Raw genomic sequence first — 18227 nt, 5'->3', positions numbered from 1 at the left:
GGTTGTGCTCAGGGAGCACTCAGGCCTTACAGCGAGAAAGGGGCTCAGGAGGACAGTGTGGAAGTGGCAAGAGAGCAGCTCTGGGAAGACCAAGTACTGCTGCTCCCTGGCAGTGCTGCTGGGCTGGGAATATTGTCCCCTTCCCGTTTGCAAATACACCCTGTCCTGCAGTGTGCTGTCCTTTAGGAATATCTGAGAAGAAGGGTCTTGGACAAAGATGGCACTGCAGAGTCCTTTATTTTGTTTAAATACTCAGAGAGCACAATTCATCATTTATACATCTCTGGGTCAAATTCAGTGGATATACACTAAATTAGAAGACAGATGCATAATAATATTTAATTGCACAGAAAATTATGGCAAGAATCTATTGACCTCAAAGAAAAACCTGAACAGGAAGGCTGGGCCATTAGTGAGTCGCATTCTGAATGTTATGCACCAGACAACCGGCACTTTACTGCTCCTGAAAAGAATCCAGTCATCATTTTTCTCAGGGCATCCTTGAGCTCCTGATTCCTGAGGCTGTAGATGAGGGGGTTCAGTACTGGAGGAACCACTGAGTATAGAATTGACAGGGCAAGGTCAAGGGATAGGGAGGAGATGGAGGGGAGTTTCAGGTGGGAAAATATGCCAGTGCTGAGGAACAGGGAGAGAACAGCCAGGTGAGGGAGGCACGTGGAAAAGGCTTTGTGCCGTCCCTGCTGAGAGGGGATCCTCAGAACAGCCCTGAAGACCTGCACATAAGAGAACACAATGAAAACAAAACAACCAAACCCTGAACAGCCACTAACCACCATGAGCCCAATTTCCCTGCGGTAGCCTGAGTGTGAGCAGGAGAGCTTGAGGATGTGTGGGATTTCACAGAAGAACTGGTCCAGGGCATTGCCCTGGCACAGGGGCAGGGAAAATGTATTGGCTGTGTGCAGCAGAGAATAGAGAAACCCAGTGGCCCAGGCAGCTGCTGCCATGTGGGCACAAGCTCTGCTGCCCAGGAGGGTCCCGTAGTGCAGGGGTTTGCAGATGGCAACGTAGCGGTTGTAGCACATGATGGTGAGGAGATAATACTCTGCTGAAATGAAGAACAGAAAGAAAAAGAGCTGTGCAGCACATCCCTGGTAGGAGATGGTTGTGGTGTTCCAGAGGGAATTGTGGATGGCTTTGGGGACAGTGGTGCAGATGCAGCCCAGGTCTGTGAGGGAGAGGTTGAGCAGGAAGAAGCCCATGGGGGTGTGCAGGTGGTGGTCACAGGCTACGGCGCTGAGGATGAGGCCGTTGGCCAGGAGGGCAGCCAGGGAGATGGCCAGGAAGAGCCAGAAGTGCAGGAGCTGCAGCTCCCGCCTGTCTGCAAATGCCAGGAGGAGGAACTGGTTGAAGGAGCTGCTGTTGGACATTTGTTGTCTCTGGACTTGGGGACCTGTTCAAGAAGGAAAGGACAGTGACTGTGCAGGACAGACTTCCCTGGGAAAAGCCAAAGCCCTTTCTCAGAGGCCCATCCCTGCTCCTCAACACTTCCCCTTTGACCTTGTCCAGGTGACCTTCCTTCCCCGTGGTTCCTGGAGCCCTGATTGCTGCTGGCCAAGTGCTCTGTGAGGAGCAGGATCTCGGCCTGCAGGACACTGGGCAGTCAGCCCTGCTCCCCCCAGTCAGAGCACAGGAACAGTGAGGGCAGGGCCAGTCCTGGGGGGTGAACTTTGACAAAGAATCTGCTCCTAAGGCAGAGCAGCTTGTCAGCAACAGCACTGCCAGGGTGCAGGTAGGGGAATGGCAGAAGGCAGAGGGAGAGATTCTGCTGCACTGTGGGAGAACAGAGAGGCCTGTGAGGCAGGAGGATTGTCTGAGGCCTAGTGCAGAGTGAGGGGAGCTGCTCTGTCCCTCTGTCCTGTGCCCAGCTGCCCTGCACTGGCACCTTTCTGAGACACACTTCAAAGTTACATTCCTGTGTTCCCCTGGAGAGCAGAGGGACCCATGGCAGAGAAATTGGCTCCCCCCCTTTCCCAAAGTCAGGGACAGTCATCTCATTTCCAGCCTCCCAGAGCCCAGAGCCCCACAGGACACAGAGAGCTGGGACACCTCCTTGCTGTGCTCAGCCCTGCACAGGAGGAGCCCCAGGGACTGGGCCTGACTCTGCAGCTCAACCTGCCATTGCCAGAGAGCCTGTCAGCAATAGCAGGAACACCTGAGCAAGGCAAGAAGAGAGACAGCTGGGCCCTGAGGAAAGGCTTTCCCTTCCCTTCCCTGCACAGCCCCTCTCAGACAGCCCCAGTGCAGGACAGTCCCCTCAGGCCCTGCTCAGCAGCAAATGGGCCCAGGGCAGCAGAGATGCCCTCCATCCCTCGTGCTGCTCTGCCTGCCCAGGAGGTGCCTGAGGGCCCAGAGCCCCCGGGCTGAGGGCTGTGCTGGCTGGGAGGGGACACAAGAGCTGTGCTGCTCAGGGAAGGGGTCTACACTGCAGGGCAGGGCCAGGAGGTGCCACATCTGCCATGCAGCAGAGCTGCCCTCAGCATTCCCTCCCTCTGTGCCCATGTCTCTGCTGCCTGGAGCTGTCCCAGCTGGGAGCTGGTCCTCGGGCCCCGTGGTCCTTCCCTGCCAATGCTCCCAGAACCCAGCTCAGCCCCTGAGTGCACAGCTCAGCCCTGCAGATGCTCAGACTGTGCAGGGATTAAAGAAGAGCTCAGCCCAAGCCTGGGGACAGTGGGAAGATGCTGCTGGCTGGATCTGGAGGCTGGTGAGGGTGAGGGCACTGGCTGAGGTTCTCAGGAAACATCAGCACGATGGTTTAAGAGTCTCAGCCCCTGCTCTTAACTGTCCAGCTGAGTTTCCATTCCTACCAGGTTGAAAGAAAAGTAGAAGCACAGCTTGATGAAAGCAGAGACTCAAGCAGGAAAGTCCGGCCCTGAAGGTGCTCATGAAAAGTTGCATCAAAATGACCTGGCCATGAGCTGGAGCTCCAAGCAACCCTTGCGCAACCAGCACCCTCTCAACAGCAGAAGAAACCTGTCCTGCCCTGCCAAGAGTCACTCCTTCCACCCACAGCTTCACTGCACAGTGCTGTGGGAGCTCCCCAGGAAGAGTGAGAGGTGACCCCAGCAGTGACAGATCCCCTGCCCTGGCAAAGAGCCCTCTGGGCTGCAGGACCCTGCTCTGCAGGACAGCCCTGGGCACTCCTGGCTGCACCCCCCCTTCACACCCTGCAGCTGTCCCTGGAAGGAGCCATCCTGCCCTGTCCCTCTGATGGTGCCACAAAGAAGCCCTACCCTGGAGCTCCTCCTGCTCCTCTGCAACAGAGAAACTGTGGGAGTCCTCCTAAAAGATCCTCCAGGCTATGGGATGTGCCAGCTTTGGCAGATTCCTCCAGGCACACCAGCAACATTGTCCTGCGTGCACAGACTTACCATGGAGAGGCTGTGAAAATCTCTCCCCCACTGAAGGTTCAGCTCACTGTCTTTCCAATCCTGATTCCCTTTAACCTTTTCCTGCCTCGCTCCCTTCCCCTCGGTGCTGCAGGCAGTGCCCTCAGCCCTGCTGGGCTGTGCAGAGGAGCTGGTCAGCAGCAGAGCTGTCTCTTTGAAGCTCTTCTTGCTTGCCAGGAGCTCCCTGTGTGCCAGGAACCCAGCCCAGCTCAGCAGCACAGCAACAGCCCCAGGCATTTCATGACTCTCCAGGGGGTTTGTCATTGTTTACATGAGACTCAGTCCCTGAGAGGAAGTTCAAACAACTTTTCAAGAAGTCAAAGTGAGATTGAAACACAAAATTTCTTGCAGTGCTAATGAGTCTCACTGAGGGACACAACTGAGAACATGTCCCCAGGTTCCAGTTAGAGCAGAAAACTGCAGACAGTGATGACAAGGATGGACAAGCAAGGGAAAGGTGACTCTGATGCTGAATAAACCTTGACTTCTTCCCTTAATCCAGTGGGCCAAGCCCTGATTCCCAGCCCCTGGGAAGGCAGATCCTGTCCCTGCCTCATTCCTCTGGGCTCTTCCTGGGGCACTGGGATGTGGGATGTGCAGTGCCAAGGGCAGGACCATGGGGTGGCACCTGCCAGGCTGCTGAGCAGGGACAAGGAGGCCATGAGGCCCCAGGGCTGCAAGGGCCACTTGTCTCCTCCTGGCATCAGGGGCACAGACAGCAGCCCTGGCCAAAGTCCTGCAGAAGGTGGCTGTGTCAGGGCCTTTCAGCTTCTCCCCATCCCTGTCTCCTCTCCAGCCCAGGCTGTCCTACGGTGTCCATGCCCTGCCCCTTTCCCTGCAGGCTGTCGTCATCCCCCCGGCTGCCCCACCTGGCTGGCACCTTCCTGCACTGACATCTCTGCGTCCTCCCTGGCTCTTCCTGCACACACAAAGCCTTGGGCTCATCCAGACTCCTTCTGGATGATGTGTTCACCACAGCACTGCCCTTGGAGTGAAATTCCTTTCTCCTCATATCAACTCTGGGCCCCTCCAGCTGCCTTTGGTGGCATTATTTCTTTCTCATTCTGTTTTCCTCTAGGAAGAAAAGCTCCACCATCTCTGAAACTGCCCTTCAAACACTTCCAGGCTACTCCTGTACTGTCCTTTGTCTCCATACCACTTAAAACAGGGCCCACAGCCTCCACAACTTATGCGTGGGTCATGTTCTTGAGTCCTCCTGTCACTGAACACAGGGAAATAAACTCTTCCGCCAATTTTTTAGGTTGGAAAGTCAACATTACCTTATTCTGCACTGAGGTACATGGGGGGTTGCTCCACCTCGCATGTACATCACCTATCAAATCATTCAACTGTTTATACATTTTAGCAAAAAAGGGAATCGGTGTTCATTTGCTACAAGTTATAGTTATCTTATTAATTAGTATTCTATCTTCTGGTGTTTGATTTCTCACTTCTCATGCTAATTAGTACACATTTTCAGGCTTTTTATTATCTTTTTCTCAGAGAGGGAGTTTCAGTACAATTGCTGAACTGTCTTTGCTAGTTTCTTCTTTATCTCTGGTTTCTGGAAAATGTCCTTGCAATCCATAAATTCTGCATTCCAGGTGTCCAGTTCTCAGCAATACATCTCTCTCTCCCAGGCCTTGTTCCTTTGGGCATACCAAGGTTGGTTCAGCAAAACTTAAAGTTTCAGCAATTTTTCCAAAGTGGGTTCCCATCATACCAGAATGCTGGCTACAGTGGGAAAACACAGTTTTTGATTAATTAAAACAGTAATTAGAAATTTTCATTAAAACAATTAGTAGAAAAGTTATTCGGAAAGTTATATAACTTCCAACAATCCCCCCCCCCCTTTGGAAGTGATCTTAGTTATTTCTGTTAAGATTACTTCCACTTGAATCACTGAATATTCAGCAAGACATAAGACATTAAGAAGCAAAAATTACTATTGAATTATTTAAAACAACTTATTCAGTTAAACTTGTCCTATTTTATCAGACTACTTAATACTTTAAAACATGCAATCTAATCTTCTTAAGACTAACTTAAACATATCTTATTTAAGTTTTTTAGTACCTTAACTATACTAATCAACACCCTTAACACTATGTGGACAAAGTAAAGTTTATTAAAATTCCATTGTACAGAGTAGCCAACCATCCTTTGGAGACCTTTTTCAATTTTAGGTAAGATAGTTTTTGATGGATCTGCACATTCTGTTATATCTCATTTTGCAAATTTGGAATAAAATCCATAGTCCAACAATTAATATCAAAACTACAATAACTGTGCCAATTGGGTTCTTGGGGTTGCACTTAAATTTGGGATCCATGAAGTTATTTACTTAAATACATCTTGCCCTTGATTTTCTTGTATGTCATGAAAGATTCCGGTGCTATTTCTAATTTTCTCCAAATCAGTTGGAATTCCTAAAGTCTGACCCACATATACCCAGCAAGCAACTGGTGTTGATGACTGTGCACACACCACCTTTGGGAGCCAAAAGCAGATCCAGAGCCATTCAGTTCTGTTTGACTGCCTTTGAAAGGCTGGTGATTTCTTGCTGCAAAATGTCAATTGCATTATTGGTTTGGTTTTCTATTTGTTCACTTACTGCAGATATGGAGCTACAGCTTTCCCCAGGTCAGGCTCTCCATGGTAGGAGTGCTCTCACAAACTTGTAGAATCTCCCTCAACTAAATTTCATTTGTGTCTTGTGATAACAGATCCTGGATGTCCTCTGGGGAATTCTGATTTATCAGTGATATCTACTTTTGGTACCACAGCTCCAATGGTGCATATTCCTTGTCATCCAGAGCTTTTCTAGACTGGTTTCTGCAAAGCCAGGATTATCCCATATTCTCTGGAACAGACCACCAATGTATATTTAAAATACTCGTTCTGTTGCCAAATACTCTGACACTGTTGGGATAAATAAACTCTCTCACACTGTCTTTTTAGTGTTAGAAAGCAAGGCCTTACTTTATGTACGACCAGAGGTGTAAGCGAAAGACTGACAGGGCCCCAGTCCCCACACACACACCAATACATAATTTTTTGACCTATTTATACATTTTTAGCTGTGCACATTTTTAGTCTGGCTGAGCTGGAGTTCATTTCCCCAGAGCAGCCCTCCCAGTGCTGGGCTCTGCAGTGGGAGCTGGAAAGGTGTTGAGAACACACCAGTGTTTGGGCACTGCTGAGCAGGGCTGGCACAGCACCAGCGCTGTCACATTCCTCCCCAGTCGAGGCCAAGGTCCTGGGAGGGGACACAGCCAGGCCAGCTGACCCCAACTGACCACAGGGACATTCCTGACCATGTGACGTCAGCTCAGATACAAAAGCTGAGGAAAGGAGGAGGAAGGGGCTCATTTGTTGTTTCCAGTGTTTGCCTGCTGAGCAGCAGCTCCGTGTGCTGAATTCCTGCTTCCCGGGAAGTGGCCGGACATGGCTGCTGATGGGAAGGGGAGAATAAACCCTGTTCTTTTCCTCTTGCCTTGGGTGGGCACAGACTTTGGCTTTGACTTTAGTAAAGTGCCTTATCCCAACCCACGAGTCCTTTTCCATCTTATTCTCTCTCCCCTGTCGGGCTGGGAAGGGCAGTGACAGAGTGGCTGGGTGGGCACCCGGTGTCCTGCCAAGGTCAGCCCACTACAGAACCACAGGAACCCAGGAACACTGGAATGAAGGAAACTCTGTGACCCTGAAGGGCCGCATGGAACCAGAAGAACCCTCAGACATTTCAGAACCTGGAGGAATCAAGGGGCTATTGTAACACTGAGGGGCCTCATGGAACAAAAAGGACTCTGTGACACTGTGGAAATTCATGGAATAAATGGTCCTGGGTAACACTCCTGGGCCTCATGGAATCAAGGGGCCATTGAGATGCTGCAGAGACTCATGGATATAAATGAGCCCTGAGACATTTCGGAACCTCAGGGAATCAAGAGGCCTTTGGACACTGAAGAATCTCATGGAGCAAAAGGAAACCCAAGACAATGTGGAAAATCATGGAACCAAGAGGCCATTGTGACACTGCAGAGACTCGTGGAGCCAGAGGGACCCTGGGACTCTATGCAACCTGATGCAATCAAGTGGCCACTGTGACACTTAAGGGCCTCATGGAACAGAAGGAACCCTTGGAATCTGTGGAATCTCATGGAAGCAAGGGTCCATTGTAAAAACTGTGGGGCCTCATGGAACAAAAGGAGTCCTGAGGCATTTCATAAACTCATAAAATCAAGGGGATATTATGACAATGAAGGGCCTCATGGAATCAAGTCCATGGTGAAACTCCAGGGCCTCGTGGAACCAAAGAGACACAGGGTCACTGGGGAACCTCATGGAACAGTGGGTCCATTGTGACACATCAGGGCCTCCTGGAGCCAGAGGAACCCTGGGACACTGTGGAACATCATGAAATCAAGGGGTCATTGTGACACTGCAGTGGCTTGTGTACCCAAAGGGGCCACTGGGACACTGCAAGGCCTCATGGAATAAACAGATCATTGTGACTTGGAAATAAGGCAAAAAAGGAAGGTGTGTGCCCAGTGGAAGCAAGGTCAAGTGACTTGGGAAGAATTCAGAGATGCTGCTCATCACTGTAGGGAGAAAATCTGTGTGGCCAAAGCTCAGCTGGAGTTGAAGCTGCCAGAAATGTGAGGGACAATAAAAAGGGTCTTTTCAAATATAATAATGGCAATAGGAAGTATAGAATTATCATTGACCCATTCCAGGATGAGGATGGTCACCTCCCACACAGGGACAAGGACAAGGCAAAGGTGTTTCACGCTTTCTTTGCCTCTGTCTTCAACACGGATGACAGACCAAGGGGGTCTCAGAGCCCTGAGCTGCAGGACCGTGACTGCAAGAATGATCAACTCCCAGCTATCCCTGACGTTGTGTGGGATCTGCTGCTCCACCTGGATCCCTACAAATCTCTGGGGCCTGATGGGATTCATCCCAGAATCTCCAAAGAGCTGTTGATATCATCAGAAAACCTCTCTCGATGATTTTTGAGTGGTCTTGGGAATCTGGAGAGGTCCCGGCTGACTGGAAGCTGCTGAACGTTGTCCCAGTTTTCAAGAAGGGCGAGAAGGAGGACCTCAGAAACTACAGGCCTGTCAGTCTCACTTCAGTGCCTGGTAAAGTTATGGAGAAGATTATTCTGGGAGAGGTTGAAAAACACCTGAAAGACAACACAGCCAGCAGGGCTTCAGGAGTGGAAAGTCCTGCCTATCAAATCTGATTTCCTTCTATGACAAGGTGACCCACCTGGCTGGTCAAGGGAGGCCAGTTGATGTGATCTTTCTGGATTTCAGTAAAGCTTTCAGTCCTGTCTCTCCCAGGATCCTTCTGGACAAACTGTCCAGCCCAGAGCTGGATAAACACATCCTGTGCTGGGTGAGCAATTGGCTCCTGGGTCGGGCACGGAGGGTGACAGTGACTGGGGTGACATCAGATGGGGGTCACTGGTGGGGTTCCACAGGGCTCCACCTGGGCCCTGTGCTCTTCAACATCTCCATCAGTGACTTGGATGCAGCACTGGAAGCAACACTAAGTAAGTTTGCAGATGACCCCAAACTGGGAGGAGCTATTGAGTCCCCTGAGAGCAGGGAGGCCCTGCAGAGAGACCTGGAGAGATCCAAGGGCTGGGAATCACCAACCATGGGAAGTTCAACAGTGGGAAGTGCCGGATTCTGCCCTGGGATGGGGCAACCCCAGATGGACGGACAGACTGGGAAGGAGAGGCTGGAAAGCAGTGCTGGGAAAGGGCCCTGGGGGTGCTGGTGGGTGGCCAGTTGGCCCTGAGTCAGCAGTGCCCTGGCAGCCAGGAGGGCCAAGCCTGTCCTGGGGGCATCAGGCCCAGCATGGCCGGCCGGGCCAGGGAGGGGATTGTCCCGCTCTGCTCTGCCCTGGGGCGGCCTCACCTGCACCATTGGGGCAGTTTGGGGGGACACAATGGAAGGGAGAGATTGAGCCACTAGAGAGTGTCCAAAGGAGGGCAATAAGGATGGGGAAGGGCCTTGGGGGGAAGCCGTGTGAGGACACTGAGGGCACTTGGTGTGTTCAGCTGGAGAAGAGGAGGCTGAGGGGAGACCTCACTGCAGGTCCAACTTCCTGGGGAGGGGCAGAGGAGGGGCAGGCCCTGAGCTCTGCTCTGGGGGGACCAGGTATAGGACTGAGGATACTGAACAGGCTCCCCAGGGCAGTGGGCACAGCACCAAGGCTGCCAGGGCTCCAGCAGCATTTGGCTGATACTCTCAGACACATGGTGTGACTCTTGGGAATGGTCCTGGGCAGGGCTAAGTGTTGGACTTGGTGATCCTGGTGAGTCCCTTCCACCTTGGCGTATTCTTTGAGTCTGTGATTCTGTAATGTCCTGTTGATTCCACGAGGCTCCACAATGTCCCTCTGTTGTTTCTGTGCCATGAGGCCCCCACTGTGGTGTCACCCCCTTTTCTCTCCCCACAGAGCTCCTGAGCTGGTGGTTGGATGCCCCCCCAATCCCCACAAGGATTTGGGGGTGTCCTGTGTCCCTCCCTCCCCTGCTTTTATTCTGACACCACCCAGCTGCTTCCAGAGATCCCAGTAAACCTTCCCAGTTCTCCCCAGTCCTGGTTATGGGAGACAGTGGGGGAGGGGCTTGGGGTGGAGCTGAGTTTGGGGGGGCAGAATCGGCCCCGGGATGGATCAGAAATGGGGACCCCCCTGTGTTCCCCCTGTGTCAGTCTGCTCTGGGGGGGCTTTGAGAGGGTACCTGCCCCTCAGTAAAGCACCCAACTCACCCTAAAGGGTGCTGGGACCCCCCAAAACCTCCCCACAGCCCCTCAAGGACCCCCAAACATACTCAGAGCCCATTAGGACTGCACCCAACCCCTTTTCTGAGGGGACTTCTCTGGGCACTGGTGGTGCTGGGAGCCCCCCAGCTGTGGGTGAGGAGCTCTCGGGTGAGTGGAGGGTGGGAAGGGGACAGACACTGGGAAAAGGGGAATCGGAGGGGATAAAGGGGTGGTGGGACCCTAAAGTGAGTGGCAGGGCAGAGAGACCCCCCAAAAGTGGAGGGGGGAAGGGCTCTGAGGTTTGGGTGATGATGGGAAATGGGTGGGAGAAGTCAGAAGAGTGGGGAAAGGGGAGGGTGGGACCCCCAAACTGAGCATGGGGGGGCTGGGGATTGAGGGGACCATGGAAAAGTGGAAGGAACAGGGAGAAGGGTGGAAAAGGGTGGGTGGTCTGGCAGGTCTGACAGTCCCATGGGGGTCTTTGGGCACAGGGGGGTTGGCAAAGGGGGGTGGCTCCACTGAGCTCCCAACTTCCTGTGGGGTGCTGGGGGCTGCTGGATCCAATCTCAGCCTTGCATTATGACAACAGCTTCAGTTTAGAGGAATTACAGAGGTGTGACTGAACCACTTTTGTCCCCCAGGTTTTAAAGATGGCAAATCAGATCTCTTGATAGAAATGAGTTATTTAGGGTTACAAATGATCAGACAAAACATCTTCATCAGAATTATTTACTGCACAATATACACACTAAAACTACCAGGAGTACAGGATAAAACAAGACAGTGCTCTACACTAAAGCAATTGTTGAATCTCTGACCGCCTTCCCGGCACAGGCTGGCTCTTTCCTCCTCAGAGCACCCTGGGATGGCTTTGGAGCCCCTCCTGCGGGGGGATCTCTGGCCCTTTTCCTCCCCGCTGCCTTCCTGCACCGTGGAGCCCTTCAAAACGGCCTCTCCCACCAGGGTCTCACGGGGGGATTTGTCCTCCGGGCTCTCCGTCCTCAGCTCAGGGCCTGGGGGAGGAGGGAAGAAGGACAGGGGGGGACCTGGGAGGACCCCGAGACCCAAACTGAGTCCCCTGAGACCCCCAAAATTCCCCCCCTCAGAAGTCCTGGGGGGATTTTGAGGCAGCAGGTCCGGGGGATGGATGGGTGTGGCCCCCAGCCCTTCCCCCCGGGGGAAATTTTGGGTGGGCGTGGCCTCCTGGGGTCACTGGGCTGCATCTCCTGTTTTTGGGGCCTCGGCGGGGACAGTGGGGGGATGAAGGGGGCTCCCCAAAATCGGAGGCCTCTCCCAAACTGGGGGGTCACAAGACCCCTGCTCATCCTCATCCTGCTCCTCACAGGTAGGATTTGGGTCTGGGGGTCTCAGTTTTGGTCTGGGAGGGTCTCAATTTGGGTCTGAGGGGTCTCTGGGGTTTCAGTTTGGGTCAGGGGGTCTCAGGCTTTGGGTCTGGAGGTCTCAGGGGTCCCAAGGCCTCAGTTTGGGTCTGGGAGCCTTGGTTCTGGGGGTCTTAGTTTGGGTTTGGGTGTCTCAGTTTGGGTCAGGGGGGGTCAGGATTTGGGTCTGGGGATCTCAGGCTTTGGGTCTGGGAGTCTCAGGGGTCTCAGGGTTTGGGTCTGGGGATCTCAGTTTGGGTCTTGGGGGTCTCAATTTGGGTCTGGGGGTCTCAGTTTGGGTCAGAGGGGCTCAGGGTTTGGGTCTGGGGGGCTCAGGATTTGGTTCTGGGGGTCTTAGGGATCCCAAGGTCTCCATTTGGGTCTGGGGGTCTCAGGGTTTGGGTCTGGGGGGGTCTCGGGGGGTCTCAGGGGGTCTCAGCATCGGGTTTTGTCCCCCCCACCTGTGTCAAAACGTCCCCCGCCCCCCCCCCCCCCCAGTATTTCCTGTCCCCAAACTGGGAGAGGGAACCGAAACTGGGAGGGGGGAGGGGGGGAAGTGAGAGGGGCTGGGGGGCCCCAATGACCCTCTGATGGGTCTGGGGGACCTTCAGAGACCCCGGGGGGACCCCCAATGACCCCTCACTGTTCTGGGAACTCTCAAAGACCCCCCTCCAGCAGGGACAGGGACCCCCAGTGACCCCCCCGGGGTCAGTCGCCCTCCGTGGGGGTTGAGGAGCTCCGGGGGACCCCCCATAACCCCCCTCTGTCCCCGCAGGCTCCCAGTGCTCCCCGACCCCTCCTGAAGGCTGCACCCCGTGCACGACCCCCTCCCCACCTCCCTCCCCGGAGCCCCCCGAGACGCCGACCCCCGTGACCGTGACCACCGGGAGCCCCCTGAGCCCCTCCTGCTCCCCGGCCCCGCCCCGGGGGTGGCTCCGGGTGTGGGGGGGGCCCCCCTCCCGCGAGGGGCGCGTGGGGACCCCCCTGACCCTCGAGTGCCACTTCCGAGGCCCCCCCGACACCGCCCTGACCTGGCTCCAGGCGTGTCCCCCTGGGCTTGGGGAGGTCCCCCGGAGCTGCCCCTGGCCCCAGGAGGTGGTGGCCACCCAGGGGGGCCGCCGGATGGACCGGGTGGTGCAGGAAGGGGGGGGAAGCTCCACCCTGACCTTCCCCAAATTGTCCCACAACGACTCCGGGCTCTTCTTCTGCCGCGTGGAGTCCGGGGGGGAGACGGCCCAGAGCTGCGGCACCTTCGTCAGGGTCCTCGGTGAGTGGGGGGCGCGAGGGGGTCTCAACCATGTCACTCGGCCCCTCCCGGTGCCCCCAGCATGGTACCAGTATAGCCCAGTCCCTCCCAGTTTAACCCAGTCCATCCCAGTCCCCTCCAAGGGTATCCCAGTGCCCCCCAGCCCTGCGGCACCTTCGGGAGGGTCCAGGGGGTCTCGGGGAGGAGTCAGGGGGGGCTGGGGGGTCTCATCTGAGTCACTGGTCTTTCCCAGTCCATCCTAGTCCCCTCCCAGTATAACCCAGTCCATCCCAGTCCCCTCCCAGTATAACCCAGTGCTACCACGAGCCCCTCCAGTCCATCCCAGTGCCCTGCAGTGCCCCCCAGTCCATCCCAGTTATTCGCAGTATCCCCTTTGAGCCCCTCCCAGTGCCCCCCAGTCCCACTCCAGTCCGTTCCAGTCACTCCCAGTATCCCCCTTGAGTCCCTCCCAGTGCCCTTCCAGTATAACCCAGTCTCTCCCAGTATAACCCAGTGCCCTCCCAGTATAACCCAGTGCCCTGCACTCCCTCTAAGTAAAACCCAGTGCCCTCCCAGTACAACCCAGTGCCCTCCAGTCCCTCCCAGTATAGCCCAGTCCCTCCCAGTATAACCCAGTGCCCTGCACTCCCTCCCAGTATACCCCAGTCCCTCCCAGTATACCCCAGTCCCTCCCAGTGTACCCAGTCCCGTTCCCGCAGAGCCAGTTCCTGCCCCGTTCCTGGCGCTGAGGGAGAGCACCAAGAACCAGATCCTGACGGCGCAGGGGGTGCTGCTGCTGCTCTGCTCGGCCGGGCCGGGGCTGCTGCTGCTGCTCAGGGTGGGACACTGGGACAAACCGGGACAACTGGGACAGGGGGACACCAACTGGGACACTGGGACAAATGGGACACCCAACTGGGACACTGGGACACCAACTAGGACACTGGGACAACTGGGACACTGGGACACCCAACTGGGACACTGAGACCCCCAGTTCTGTCACTGGGACCCCCAATTGGACACTGGGACCCCCAGTTGGGACACTGGGGACACCAAGTGGAACTTTGGGACCCCTAAATGGGACACTGGGGACATCAACTGGGACACTGGGGACACCTAATTGGGACATTGGGGACACCAACTGGGATGCTGGGGACAGCAACTGGGACACTGAGGACACCAGGTGGGACATTGGGGACATTAATTGAGACCCTGGGGACACCAATTGCCCCCCAGGTCCCCCTAAATCCCCCCCTGGGTAACCCCAATCCCCCCCGACACCCCCAACCCCCCTGGCACTCCCAATTCCCCCTCGGATGCCCCAAAACCCCTTCAACCCCCCCGTACCCTCCAGTTCCCCCCAAATCTCCCCCAGTTCCCCCCAACCTCCTCCTGCCATCCCCAAATCCCCCCAGTCCTCCCCAGAGACACCCAACCCCCCCCCGACCACTCCTAAATCGCCCTGGTGCCCCCAAAAACCCCCCTGGCCACCCCAACACTTCCCCCCCGGCCACCCCTAGTTTTCCCCCCTCACCCCTTAATTCCCACTTGGTGCCCCCAAGCCCCCCCTGGCCACTCCAAAACCCCCCTGTGCCCTCTTTCCCCCCCCCGGCCACCCTTAAATGCCCCCTGCTGCCCCCAGAAAACCCCCCCTGGCCACCCCAAAACCCCCCTGTACCTCCAACCCCCCCGCCATCCCTAAATCTCCCCTACTGCCCCCCAAAACCCCATTGGCCACCCCAAAAATTCTCTTTTCCCCCTTTCCCCCCCCCCGGCCACCCCTAACCCCCCCCAGCCACCCCTAAATCCCCTCTGGTGCCCCCAAAACCCCCCCGGCCACTCCAACCCCCCCCATGCCCCCTGTTCCCCCCCCTAGAAGCGCTGGGCCAACGAGCAGCTGCTGCACCCTGAAAAAACCACATGCGAGGAGGAAAACCTCTACGAGGTGACGTTCTGGGGGGTCCCCGTGCCCCAAAATCATGCTGGGGGGGTCTATCAGCCCCTAAACCCCCCCAAACCAACCCGAATCCCCCCCTTCCCCCGCTTTCAGGGGCTGAACCTGGATGAGTGTTCGATGTACGAGGACATTTCCCGGGGGGCCCAACCCACCTACCAGGACGTGGGGACCCTCCCCAGTGACTCCCAGCTGGAAAAGCCCTGAGGGACCCCCTGAAAAAGGGGGATGGGACCCCCTGGGAAGGGGTTTGGGACCCCCTGGCTCTGCTTGGCCCTCCCCAATGCTCTGTTCTGGTGACACAAGGCCGTGCTGACCCCCCCCAAAATAAAGCTGCTGCGCTGCCGGATGCGTTCTGTGGGTTTTGGGGGGTTAATTACTCATTAGTAATTAATGAGTGGTTAATTAATCAGCAAGGGGAGGCAGGTGAAAGCAGAGATGCCTCAGAGTCTGATGGGAAGGAGGGTCTTGTAGTGACCCCCATTTTTCCCCTATTATCCCTCATTTTCCTTCTTCATCCCCTATTTTCCCCATTTTCCCTCATTTCCCCCATTTTCCCTCATTATCCCCCATTTTCCCCATTACCCCATTTTCCCTTATTTCCCCCATTCCCCCTCCATTTTTCCTCATTATCTCCTATTTCCCCCATATTCCCATTTCTGCGTTATCTCCTATTTTCCCTCATTTCCCCCCATTATCCTCTATTTTCCCCTCACTTTTCCATTTTCCCACACTTTCCCTCCATTGTGCCCCCTTTTTCTCTCAGACACCCATTTCCCCTCATTTTAAACCATTATCCCTTCTTTTCCCTCCATTATCCCATATTTTCCCTCATTGTCCCCCATTTCCCCCATTATCCCACATTTCTCCCCTATTATTCCCCATTTTCCCTCATTATCTGACATTTTTCCCTATTATCCACCATTTTTCCCCATTATCCCCCATTATCCCCCATTTCTTCCTCCTTATCTCCCATTTCCCCCTCACTATCCCCCATAATCTCCCATTTTCCCCCATTACCCCTCATTTTCCCCATTTCCCCCTCACTCTCCCCCATTACCCTCCCATTTCCCTCCCTTTCTCCCCTATTTCACCTAATTTTACCCCATTTCCCCCCATTTTCCCTCATTTGCCCTCATTATCTCCCATTTCTACCCCATTATCCTCCATTTCTACCCCATTATCCCCTATTTTTTCCCATTTTCCCCTGTTATCCTCCATTAACCCCTATTTCCTACGATTTCCCCCCATTCTTTCCCATTTCCCCCTCTCTCTCCTCCATTTTCCCTCATTTACCCCATTCTCCCCATTATCTCTCATTTTTGCCCATTTCCCCCCATTCCTCCCATTTCCCCTCATTCTCCCCCCACTTCCTTCCCATTTCCCCTCATTTTCCTTCCATTCTTCCCCATTTCCTCCCATAGCCTTCTGTTTCCCCCTCACTGTCCCATTTTCCTCCATTTTCCCCCCATTATCCCCCATTTTCCCCCATTTCCCTCCCATTATCCCCCATTTTCCCCTCACGCTCCCTCAGCCCCTCTTCCCCCCTTCCCCCCCCACCCTGCGCACTCCTTTTCCCGCCTTTTCCCCCTCAGCCAATCAGCGCCGGTCTCGCCAGCCCCTCAGCCAATCAGCGCCGAGCGCGGGAAATTGGAACCCCGATGGCGCGTGAGGGGGGAAATGGGGGGATTTGAGGGGGAACTGAGGGGTAATGGGGGGAATCTGAGGGGGAAATGAGGGGGAACTGGGGGCAATGGGGGAGAACCTGAGGGGGAAATGGGGGTCCCGGGGGAATCGGGGGGAGCCCTGGTGGGTGCAGGGGGTGTCCCGGGGGGGTCACTGCGGATCCTGGGAGGGGCTGAGGGGTCAATGGGGATCTGGGGGGGGTTAATGGGTGTCCCGGGGGGGGCACACAAAACCTCCTTTTTTCCAGCCTTTTCCCTCCCTGCCTGCACTGTCCCCCCTGCCTGCACTGCCAGCCCTGCCTGTACTACACTCCCTGCCTGCACTGCCCCCCTGCCTGCACTGCCGGAGGGGGAGCGCTAGAACATTTTTTGGGAGGGGGGGCTGGAGCCGAGGGGTCCCTATAGGGCCCAGGACTGTCCCTATGGGGCTGAGAGGTCCCTATGGGGCCCAGAACTGTCCCTGCAAGGCAAATGGATCCTTATAGGGCCCAGGAGCCCTATAGGTCCCTATGGGGCCAAGAGGTCTCCATAGGGCCCGGGAGTGTCTCTATAGAGGCAAGGTGTCCCTATAGGGCCCAGGACTGTCCCTATGGGGCTGAGGGGTCCCTATAGCACCCGGGAGTGTCCCTGCAATGCCAATGGACCCCTTTAGGGCCAAGGGGTCCCTATAGGGGCCAGGACCGTCCCTATTGAGCCAAGGGGTCCCTATAGGGCCCAGGACTGTCCCTATGGGGCTGAGGGGTCCCTATAGGGCCCAGAACTGTCCCTGTGGGGCCGAGGGATTTCTATGAGGTGAAAGGCACCCCCTCCCCCTCCATTTTGAGGGTCCCTCCTCCCATCCCTTTTTTGGGCTCCTTCCCCCACACCTTTTTGGGGTGACAGCCTCAGTTTATGGCCCCTCTCCTTTTTTGGGGGGGATCCCCATCCCCCATTTCTCCCCCCTACCCTCCAGTTTGGGGTCTCAGGCGCCATTTTTGGGGTCTCAGGCGCCATTTTTGGGGTCTCAGGCCCCATTTTGGGGTCCCCCATTTTGGGATCTCCTGCCATTTTGAGTGTCCCCCCCAGATTTTGGGAGCTTTCTACCCCATTCTGGGAGATTTCCACCCCATTTTGGGGTCCCCTCTCCCCATTTTGGGGTCTCTCCCCATTTTGGCTTCCCGCCCCCATCTTTGGGGCTTTCCTCCCCATTTTAGATTCCTCCTCACTTTGGGTCTCCCCTCCTATTTTGGGGTCTTACCACCACCACATTTTGGAGTCCTCACCCCATTTTGGGGTCCCCCCTCATTTTGGGGTCCCCCAGATTTTGGGGGCTTTCCACCCCATTTTGCCCCCACCCCCATTTTGGGTTCCCCCCTATATTTCGGGGTCTCTTCCCTCATATTGAGGTACCCCCCCATTTTGGGAGCCCTCCCTGCTTTTGGGGGATTTCCACCCCATTTTGGGGTCCCTCCCTTTCACTTTATCCCCCCCCCATTTCTGCCCCCCCTATTTCTGGGTCCCCTCTCCCATTTTGGGGGGTCTCCCCTCCCCTCCCATTTTGAGGGTGTCTCTATTTCGGGGGAGTCTCACACACCATTGGGGGGACACACCCCAAATTTACTGCACGGACACCACGGCACAGAACCAACCACGACATGAGGGGGAGGCGTGGGGGGGGGGGGAGGCTCCAAAATTCAGGAGGGTTTTGGTGCGGGGGAGCATGGGGGAAGCAGGGGGTGTTTTGGGGGGGTCCAGCGACCCCCGGCCCCCCCTAAGTGAGGGTGATGAAGGG

The 18227-nt window shown here is 55.5% G+C and overlaps 2 protein-coding genes across 2 annotated transcripts in view; both read right to left on the bottom strand.

Moving 5' to 3' along the window:
* The window catches only part of LOC135405395 (zinc finger protein 239-like), a 669637-nt gene that overhangs the window by 219982 nt on the left and 431428 nt on the right, over positions 1-18227 (bottom strand). The window lies entirely within an intron of this gene.
* On the bottom strand, positions 432-1391 carry LOC135405036 (olfactory receptor 14J1-like). The gene has a single exon (XM_064639754.1). It carries the CDS (start codon positions 1389-1391, stop codon positions 432-434), a length of 960 nt encoding a protein of 319 aa, XP_064495824.1.

The sequence above is a fragment of the Pseudopipra pipra genome, chromosome W (genome assembly GCF_036250125.1).
Source record: "Pseudopipra pipra isolate bDixPip1 chromosome W, bDixPip1.hap1, whole genome shotgun sequence".
Classification (NCBI taxonomy): domain Eukaryota; kingdom Metazoa; phylum Chordata; class Aves; order Passeriformes; family Pipridae; genus Pseudopipra; species Pseudopipra pipra.
The sequence above is the reverse complement of the archived record's forward strand: the minus strand, read 5'-3'. Positions and strand labels throughout refer to the sequence as shown.